Raw genomic sequence first — 10,311 nt, 5'->3', positions numbered from 1 at the left:
AACCTGTCCAGGAGTGGTCTTCGTATCCTATCCCCCATCCCCCCAAACAGCCTGTCCATCAAATCTCCCTCATCCTCATCAGCATTTCCCTGGGAACTCAGCTTGAAATAGAGTCATCTTTGCCTCCTCGGTCCCCCAGCCACTATGCCCGGAAGTTCTGCCACGAGACATCTTTCCTGTCCATCTTCATCTCTGTTCCCACTGCTTCCTCTTAGGTTTAACTTTTCGTCATCTTTGACCACGATTGCTGCCTGGTAGGTCTGCCTGCTCTCACCCTCTCCTCCTCCCCTCTGCACAGCGTCTTGGATGATCTTCCTATAGCATCTTTCAGGTCCTTCAGAAAATCCTCAAAAATCCTCAAAAGCTTCCCATTATCAACAGAGTAGACTGTATATATGTGTAGTGATCTACAACCTAAAAAGCACTTTCACATAAAGTCAAAGAGGTAATACTATTCTTCTTTTATGGATAAGAGAACTGAGGCTCAGGGAGGTGTGGGGAGTGGTTGGGCTTCACCCAGTGCTACAGGGCAGATCTGGGACTGGGGCTGAGGCCTTCTGTGGGTGAGGCCTTTCAGTGGGTGCATCGCCCACTACAGTCCTCTCAGTCTGCCCTGGGGACCGCAGCAATGTGGCCCCTAGTTGTCACCCTGCTGCCCAGCCTGGATCCAGTGCCCCTGCCAAGCCCCTGGTCTTGCCCAGAACACACCGGGCAGTTTCCCATGCCCCTTGCTCAGGCTGCTCATTCACTTTCTGCCCACAAAGTCCTCCTCCAGGCCACCAGCCCGTCTCTGCAAGCACAGAGCATCTGGTGCCTCCTTCAAGGCCCAGGCTACATGTTGCTTTCTCCAGAATCCTTCCCAGCCCCTGCCAGCCAGTATGCTCCTCCCTTGTCTGGGACCCCTGGAACACACCACCGGGAGCTCCAGCTGATTCTTAGCAGGGATTGACCCAGCCGGGCCTCCAGTCCCCATGCTTGCAGCTCTTGGGGGGGCATCTTCATAGTAGGTCCTCCACAAATGCCAAAGAAACAAATGGCGGATGGGGCTGCCCGAGATTCTCCTCCTTGAGGAAGCCCTTTCAGACCAATTGGCCCAGCAGTTCCAATCACCTCCCGAGCGTCACATACACCTTCATGGGTAAAACGCATCACACGGCCGGGCGCGGTGGCTCACACCTGTAATCCCAGCACTTTGGGAGGCCAAGGCAGGCAAATCACGAGGTTAGGAGTTTGAGACCAGCCTGACCAACATGATGAGAACCCTTCTCTCCTAAAAATGCAAAAATTAGCCAGGCATGGTGGCGGGCGCCTGTAATCCCAGCTACTTGAGAGGCTGAGGCAGGAGAATCACTTGAACCCAGGAGGCGGAGGTTGCAGTGACCTGAGATCGCATCACTGCACTCCACCTTGGGTGACAGAGTGAGACTGTGTCTCAAAAAAACAAAACAAAACAAACAAAAAAACCACACATCAAACCTGGCTCAGTCCTCGCACGGTCCAGATTCTAGTGTCAGCTCTGCCACATGGCTTCCCTTGAACCTCTCTCATCTGTGACCAGGGACTAATAACACCTGCTTTGCTATCTCCCTGGTGTATAGTGAGCATTCAATGGGATATTGTCTGTGAGAATTTCCGTATTTTTATTATACCAACAAGAATGAGCTTGAAGGGAATTCTTTTAAAAACACTAAACTTCTGTGCACCTGTGAGGGGCTTTTATAATTATATACAGGTGTGTGCACCTAACACTGCCTCCCTCTGCTGTAAGGTGGGGAGGGTGTGAAAGCCCAGAACCCTCACTTCATCAAGTTCTAAGATTAAAGGGCTGATGCTTGAGGGATTCTCAAGGGGTTCCCTGAAGGATAGGTGGGACCAGGGCTCAAAATGAGGCTCACCTCCAGGACCCTCCTGGGCACCAAGCCCTGCCCCTCACTGCTGGATGGGTATGGCTAAGTTCATTCCTTCTCTGGGTCTCAGTTTCCTTATCTGGAGAGGTTGGATTGAAGCTCAGATTTTCACTTGTTTTTTTTTTTTAAGAGCCACAGAGCTAATAAAATCTTACGTTCAAAGAAAGTCTTATACCAGGAACCCATATATGAAATAACCAGAGCTGCTTCATCTAAAACAGAGTGGCTCCCTGAGCCCCCAAGACCTGACCCTCCTTCCCAGCCTTGGAGGTCCTGAGGCTCCTCTGTGGAGCCCTAAGCGGTCCTCAGTGTGTCAAGACCCAGGAAACATGTCCTGATTCTCACTGGAGGGACTGTGTTTTGGGGCCCTTCATGCCTTCCCTACCCGAGCGTGAACTCTTTCTGGAGCCTGCAGGAGAGACTATGGCTTTTTTATGCTTCTACCCCCCGTGCTCAGCTCACTGTCTGATACACAAAAGGGGCTCAAGAAATGTTTACCCAACAGAATACATGAATGAATGATGATGAGATGAGGAAAGAAATGTGAAGGACAACCTTGCTTTCGGAGGTAGGAACAGTTCCATGCTGTCTGGAGGAATGGGAACTAGACAGCCTTGACCTACCCCATGCCTTCCCACTGCCTCACAAACACACAGGGAAACACGCAGCCTGTGTTCCTCCTGTAGGCCCAGTATCTGGCCCAGAGAAGCCCTGACTGGGGAGAAGTGAGCTGGAAGGAGGAAGGGAGAAGGAGGCAGAGATCCAGGAGGCAAATCTGAGCAGAAGGAGGGTGGTAGAAAAGGAGAGCAAGGGAACTTCCAGGAAGTCACTGCAGGGGCAGACAGGCATGGCTATGGGCCCCTTGGGGGAAGGGCTAAGGGCTTTCCTGACACCCAGAAATCTTTTTGTCCCAACTGCCTGCTCTTATCCAACAGTTCTCCTCCTTGTGCACATGCTGGCCAGAGCAATGCTGAAAAAACAAGACAGGGACCAAAATATCCTTCTGCCTGCTGGAAAGGACAGAGAAAAATTTTAAAACCTCCTCCAGTCCCCAAGCTCTCCCCACAGGGCTAAGCCAAGACTTAACAGCCACTACTCCTTGCCTTCCTTCCTGGGCTCTGGAGGGGTGTGCTGGCATACTTCAGCCTCCTTGGGCAGCCCTTTCTGACCTGAGGAGTACAGTCCAATTTGGAGAGTTCCAGGGAGAAAAGAGCAGGGCTACTCAGCAAGGTTCCCCTCACCCAGGAGTGCTTCCCCTTCAGCCCTCCCTCTTCCCCACCCACCTCTGTCCATAGTGGGGAAGCTGCAGGTGCAAGGGGCCAGTGGAGAAACCCAGGACAGGGGCTTAGGAAGAAAAGAAGTAGGATCAAGAGGTAAAAGGACCACAGGGGATCTTTACATTTACTGTGGCATTATCTCACCCCCTGAGTCACATGGAAAATAGAAGCTTTGCATTGGGCATCTTGGAGGGCACCTAAACTTGGTACCTGTGGGATTTGGTACCAACATTAGCATCCCTGGCTGTGCAGGGCAGATTTCATAATTTTGTATTCTCTTTCCTTTTCCACCCCTACGCTTCACTGGCCTGGTGCTGCTTGCTTGCCTTTTTGATAAAATACCAGTGCTAGACACTTTCCAAAAGCCAGCTCATTATGTTCTCATAACCATCCTACACCGAGGGGTATTCCTACACTGCTGTTACAGGTGGGGAAACCAAGGATCATCTGTTGAAGGCAGGTGAAGCTTGGAGGGTCGCATGGCTGCAATGTGTGAGGGGACCCTGGTGTGGGGAGGGTCATCTTGTCTAAGGGTCCTGGACACACTGTGAAAGCCAGAGAGTTTTGACTCAGGATACATTCCAGACACCTTGGCTCCACCTGTTCTGCCTACAGCCTCCCTCATTGTCCTTTCCTCGTTATAGACCTGTGACCTTGCCTCTTCCTCTACTCGCCTCCATCACAAACTTCCCCTTCTCTCAGCCCTGCTATCTGCTCCTCATGGGGGAGCTGGGAATTAGAAGGCTTCCAGGGGGAAGGACCCAGTTCTGTGGTCTCCATCTCAGCCCATCTCTCCCACCTTGGAGTGGACTTACCAGCTGTTGGTGTAGGATAGGTAAACTGAGGCCAGGAGAGGAAAAGTGGCCTGCTTGAGGTCACACAGCCAGTGGTGGCAGAGCAGAGCCTAGAATCCAGCTTCCAGCTCTTCTGACTCTCAGTCAAGTGCTCTTTTCACCACACCAAATGACCCTGCTGCCCAGGAGATCTCAGCACCGACCCTCCTACCTCCGTGTCAAGCCAGAGGACTGAGGACACCGTGTGCTTCCCCCAAGGCAGCTTTCTGGAATAGACCCTGCCTTGGCCAGTTCTGTTGTCAAATAGGCTGGTCTAATCCCTGAGGCCTGGGAACAGGCAGGAGTGGAAGGATGGAGAAGATAAGGGAAGAAGATTTTGGCTTATTTTGCCCAGAACTGAGAAACAAATTACCTACAGGTATTATGCAAATGCATCCACTACATGTCAGCAACCTGTGGTAAGACGAATTGGAGGTGGGAGTGTATGTGTGTGGGAGGTGGTGGTGGGTGCTCAGGTGCCCTCCAGAGCTGAAGATGCTGTCAATAGTTAGACAGGGTGACCCCACTCACCCATCCCCGTCCGCAAGCTGGGCCCATCTGGGTCTTCACAGTCTCTTCTGACATCTAGATGAGTGACCATTGGGAAGCTGAGTGTAAACTGAGAGAGAAAGCCTTGAGCCAAAAATGGCTTGAGCCAAGGAAAGGGTGGAGAGGCGGGGGATGGTCGCAAAGGCCTGCATGTCTGGGTGGCAGGGGGAGTAGGCAGGATGTCAGGTACTGTTGGGCGTGTTGACAAAGTCAGCAGGGGAAGTGAAAGGGGATGAGGAGGAAGGAGAGTTTACACTTCCTAATTTCTCCAACTAGCTTCTAGGGAAGGAATGTAATTTTACTGTCTGAGGCACTGATTCCTTGCTCCCCCTAAAGGCAGAAATGGAAGTTATCTTTACCCACAGAGGGCTTCCCCCTCCTCCTCAGAAGACTCAACTCCCCTTCCTCCCTGCCTCCCATCTACCCAGGTTCCCGGTCCCACATCATTCCTCACTGTGATTCAGTGCAGCCCCCAACGGAAGCAATGTGCCCACCCTCTTCTGGGCAGAACCCTTTTCCTTGCATTCTGAGATCCAGTGAGGGGGGCAGTGCTCCCAGAGGCCGGGTTGGGTTGTGGCTGACATTGGGGTCCCCAGCCTGACTCTCTTTGCCCTCCTAGGACCCTTGCCCAATACCCACAAACAAGGATTCCTCAGGTTGGGATCTCTGCGAGGCGTCCATTCATTTCTAGGGTCTGGTCATTAGTTAATATCAGTGGACTGCCTAAACCGAAACTGGCAGAAGGTGGCCAGGGGAGGGGTCTGGACAGAGTGGAGAGAGTCAGGAGCCTTGGATTCTTATTTTGGTCTTGGTAGGATTTGCCCTGTGACCTTCCGGAAGTCCCTTCCTTCCCTGAGCCTGCTTCTTTATCTATAACATGAGGGGATTAGACTGGATGCCTTATGGCTTAGCGCTGTGCTATGAAGAGGAAGAAGGAGGAAGGAAAAGGAGTGCAGAGCCGGTGACACTGACAGGCGATCCTGGGAAGCTAGGTCACCTCTCTGAGCCTCAGCATCCTCATCTGCAAAATGGAAATTGGTAATAGACTAAAAGGCAATTCTGAAAGATGGATGAGAAAGGAATATAATGACTCAGGGTAGAGCCTGCAAAACAATGTGCGATGAGAAGATGCAGGGACTGGTTTCATAGAGAGAGCAGGGTTTTAGGATTGGGGGAGGGTGCCAGGGCTACCAACTGACTGCTTTGGGAGATCCCAGAGGGGACATTCTGAAGTCCTGCAGAAGAGATGCTGTGCCATGAGGGGTGAGGGGTCGCTGGAGGCCAGACCGGGGCTCCCAGGAGTCCTGCATTGAGAAGGGAGAGAGTGGACACAGGAAGGCTGCGCCTCTGTCCAGTCCTGAGGCTGGGCGCATACACCAGGCCCTTGGAAAAGCTCACATTTTTTCCAGCTTTTCTCACCCAGTATCACTTCCTTTGTTAAGAGGAGGGGTTGGGGGAGGAGACGGAGGATGAGGAGGGAGGGGCTCACGGGTGCCGCCGCCGCCCCCGCCCCCTCCCGGTGTGCGGAGCTCGATTGTCACTCAGCTCCCGCGCCGGGGGCGACAGAGCCGCCGGCGCCCGAGTCGAGTCCCAGCCAGCTACCATCCCTCTGGAGCTTACCGGCCGGCCTTGGCTTCTCCAGGAATCCCTGGAGCGAGCGGCTGCTGAAGGCGTCGAGGTGTGGGGGCACTTGGACAGAACAGTCAGGCAGCCGGGAGCTCTGCCAGCTTTGGTGACCTTGGGTAAGTCTGAGTCTCGGTTCGCCCCTGGGGCTCCCCAATGGGGGTGCAGAAGAGGGTTGAAAGAAGAGACCGGAATGCCCTCTTGGGGCAGGCCATGGGCAAGGGTCCCCGACAGAGCTGGAGCGAGACCAGGGGACTGCTAAGAGCCAGGCACCAGACGGGTCTCAAGTGGGTGGGCGCAAGGCAGGTGCGGGCACGCTGGGGAATAGGGATAAACGCCCCAGCCTTGTCCTGGGCTCCATCCCCAGAACCACGTCTGCCACCCCAGTCCCAGGTGGGGAAACAGGGGCGCTACCTCTTTAAAAGCGTCCGGGGCTCAGTCTCTGCCGCACCATGTGATTGCTTGAAAGGCCGGGCTGGGAGCGCTGCGGCGGGAGCCGGAGGACTATGAGCTGCCGCGCGGTGTCCAGAGCCCAGCCCAGCCCCACCGAGCGCGGCCCCGAGCTCTGTTCCCTGGAACTTTGGGCACTGCCTCTGGGACCCCTGCCGGCCAGCAGGCAGGATGGTGAGCTCCCTGCATCCTGTTCTGTGCACAGGGGTGGGCAGAGCCAGTCATGGGAGACCCCTGTGTGTGTGTGTGTGTGTGTGCGCGCGCGCGCGCGCTAGGAGCCGCCTCACACCTGATAAAAAAGCCAGTGGAGGAGTGAGCGCTGCTATTTTAAGTTGCTGAATGGAACCTCTGGGAATGATAAATGGAAGGGACAAAGATTAGGCAGAGAAGCGTCCGGGTGCCCCTCCAGCCTGGGTAGGAGCTGCATGTGCCAAGTGGGACACATCTCCACGGGGTACCTGGAGTTCCAGGGCAGCCTGAACTCCCTGTCTCTCCCAGACGGGTTTCCCCATCCTAGGCTTCCCTGACCACACAGGTGCTTGCCTTATTCCCCTTGGTGCCCGTCTGCTGATGTGCCCAGCCTGTGCCCGCCATGCCGCCCTCCATCTCAGCCTTCCAGGCCGCCTACATCGGCATCGAGGTGCTCATCGCCCTGGTCTCTGTGCCCGGGAACGTGCTGGTGATCTGGGCGGTGAAGGTGAACCAGGCGCTGCGGGATGCCACCTTCTGCTTCATCGTGTCGCTGGCGGTGGCTGATGTGGCCGTGGGTGCCCTGGTCATCCCCCTCGCCATCCTCATCAACATTGGGCCACAGACCTACTTCCACACCTGCCTCATGGTTGCCTGTCCGGTCCTCATCCTCACCCAGAGCTCCATCCTGGCCCTGCTGGCAATTGCCGTGGACCGCTACCTCCGGGTCAAGATCCCTCTCCGGTGAGTCCACAGCCGCCGAAGGTACTCACAGCACTGCATGATGGCTGGCTTGAGGGCCATCTAGAAAGGAAAAAAGGTAGCGCATAAGACCCCAAGTAAGCCAGATGTTCTTTGGGCCATTGTGCTCCAGTTCTCACTCTGCCTTCCTGTGCTCCGCTCTGCAGTGCCAGAGAAACAGGAGGGGGATGGGTGGCTGGAGGACTGGACTGTGAATTTACCAGTGCCTATGACCTCAGAGCTGAAGCTCTTGCAGCCAGGGAACCTGAGGCTGCCTGTCAGGCCTGGGGTGGAGGTGGGAGATTTGGAGGAGCCACTAAGATGGGGTCACAGTGAGTGCTGGGTAGGAATGAGCTGAGCTCTGCCAGTCCCAGGGAAGAGGAAGAGGAAGAGGCAGAGAAGAGAGTTAGGGTGGGGTGGGAACATACTGAAGGTGGCACAACAGGGGCAGGAGTGCTGCTTCTCCAGCCAGACCCCGGCAGGCTTCCTGAAGGCACGCTTTAGCTCTCTCGTTCACCAGGTATCTCTGTGCTAGCCAGCTGTTCCTTCCAGGGCTTTCCCGCTGAACCCAACAGTCTGATTACCTTTGCCTCACTCCCACTTATGGGATCTCTGTTATAGACAGGAGGAAGGAAAAATGCTGGTGCCTACTCCTCATATTCCTGTTCTGTTGCAAAACCACGTCTTTGCTGGTCACAGTAGAGGTGCTTGTGCTGCTCCCAGGCAGCACTGGGATGGGTGGCCTGCTGGTGCTGTCCTCAGTGTGGGTGTCCAGCCCATGTTGGAGCTCCCTGCCAGGCCACAATCTCATCACCAGGCAGTGCCTTGGGCCACCAAGTGCCAGCGGGTGCCTGGGCATACTGCCAGGGACTGGCCCTGCTGGGACGCTCTTGTGAGGCATGCTTGCCCCCTCTTTGAATTCTTGCCCCCAGTAGATTCCTTTTCTCCTGGGGAGCTCTGGCCATCTCCAGCACCTGCCATCCCCGGCATAGCTTCTCCGGGATGTAGGGCCTCTGACCTCACTTGGCCCCTTGCCCGGGCAGGCCTAGGGACCCATGTTTCTCCCTTTGTGTTACATTTGTGCACATTTAACTTTTCAAAGGCTTTGTTACATGCATGATTTTTTCCTGTTATCATCATGCCACTGTAAGGGAGGTGGAGCAGGAGCTTTTAAAGGGGAAACTAAGACTCAGAGGGTCTCCTTGAAGCTCACTCGGAGAGAAGTGTGATCTAATTATCTGCCTTCCTTCCTGATTCCCCCATGCCCAGTGGCTTGATGCCAGTCTCTCTGCCCTGTCTACCTCCCTCTACCCTCCAGGTTTTCCAGGGAAGGTGGGGTGAAGAAGGGAACACAGCCAGAAGCCCCATAGGCTCATCCACTGAGGGGCCCACATGCTGCCGTTAGTCCCAGGTTGCTGCCGGGCTGCACATATAAAGCTGGTCTCAGTGCATTAGAAGAGCAGGGCCTCTGAGCCTGGCCATTATAACAAAGTGTTGCCACATTTGGAAACTCATGCAGATGTTCAGCTGTAGGAAGGCTGCTGGAGAAATTCTGTCTGCTGAGTGAGTGTTAAGGTGAGCCAAAGGTCCCGTCTTGCTGTGACAGAATGCACCCTACTTACCCTGTGGGGCTGGGATGGCTGCACTGGTGGGAACAGCAGGCTTATTCCTTCAGGAGGCAGCTGCTGTGGCTTTGGAGCTGGGGTCCTTGGGAGCTGTCCTTTGAGGGTGGAGGCAGGGGCCTGCACAGAGGCTGCCATGGGCCCGAGTTCAAATCCTTGCTGGGAATTTCTAGCTGTGCAAAAGTCACTTACTTAACCACTTTAAGCTTTAATGTCCTTATGTATAAAAGGGAACATTAATAATAGTGCCTACTCCCTAGGGTTATTGGAATAATTTAATGAACTCATATATGCAAAGCACTTGTATTAATATTATGCCTCATATATGCAAGCCATAGGGAGGTCTTATTTGTAGTTTTATTGTCACTATTAACATATGGCTCAAGTGTGGCTGGATAGGCAAGCCCTACTCCCGCCACTCACGCTCTTAGGTGTCATTCGGTGTCAACACATACACACGAAGAAACACACACACAAACACATACACAACACATCTCCAAGGAGGTGTCTAAGTACTGTTAAGTTATGTCTATACATGTTTCTACTCCTCTGGTGGAGTGTTGGTGCCTCAAGGCAGCAACTACATCTTATCTGTTTCTGCAAATTCTTCAGAATGCCCAGCTCAGTGTCTGGCACATCACAGACCCTCAGTAAACATTGATTGAATTGGCCAGGTTTCTGGAGCACACACAGTTGAGCCTCAAGCAGATCTTCTAGAAGTCTAACCTCTCACTTTCTTGCTGTGGGCTAGACCTGTCCCCACTTCTGATTCAGGGCCATGACCACAGATGCCCCCACCGGCTCAGCATGGCTCCTTGATAGCCACACACCAGCAGTGCCCGGGAGTGTCCTGCCCCATGGAGAGGAGCCTTTCTCCTGAGTTAGGGAAAGGCTGCTGGGGCCTCGCTTCTCAAGCAGGGATCCTGGCTGAGGTGTTGGGCCATTCTGGGGTCCTGCATGCCACTGCCCAGGTCCCCTCCAGGAGGAACAGCATGCTCTGCTCCCCTCTACGTGGCTGGAGTCAGCAGGTTGCTGGGTCTATGAAACTCCTCTTGGCCAGAGGTCCCCAGGCACCAGGCTTGCTGCCCTGACATGCCAGTCAAAGGTAGATGTGGCCCTG

At 54.3% G+C, this 10,311-nt stretch overlaps 1 protein-coding gene across 4 annotated transcripts in view; it reads left to right on the top strand.

Annotated features, from left to right (window-relative positions):
* Positions 1–6,192: 6,192 nt before the first annotated feature.
* The window catches only part of ADORA1 (adenosine A1 receptor), a 39,717-nt gene continuing 35,598 nt past the window's right edge, over positions 6,193–10,311 (top strand). The window contains exons 1-3 of one of the 4 annotated variants that reach the window (XM_055234129.2): positions 6,201–6,308; positions 6,659–6,813; positions 7,251–7,572. In XM_055234129.2, coding sequence (XP_055090104.1) covers positions 6,696–6,813; positions 7,251–7,572 — 440 coding nt within the window. In that variant the 5' untranslated portion in view covers positions 6,201–6,308; positions 6,659–6,695. Of the gene's footprint in view, positions 6,309–6,658; positions 6,814–7,174; positions 7,573–10,311 lie in introns of those variants that run through there. The other 3 variants (XM_055234132.2, XM_055234131.2, XM_055234130.2) reach the window with 3 other exon arrangements.

Source organism: Symphalangus syndactylus, chromosome 19, assembly GCF_028878055.3.
Source record: "Symphalangus syndactylus isolate Jambi chromosome 19, NHGRI_mSymSyn1-v2.1_pri, whole genome shotgun sequence".
In the NCBI taxonomy this organism is placed as follows: domain Eukaryota; kingdom Metazoa; phylum Chordata; class Mammalia; order Primates; family Hylobatidae; genus Symphalangus; species Symphalangus syndactylus.
This window is presented reverse-complemented; position numbering and strand designations above follow the sequence as displayed.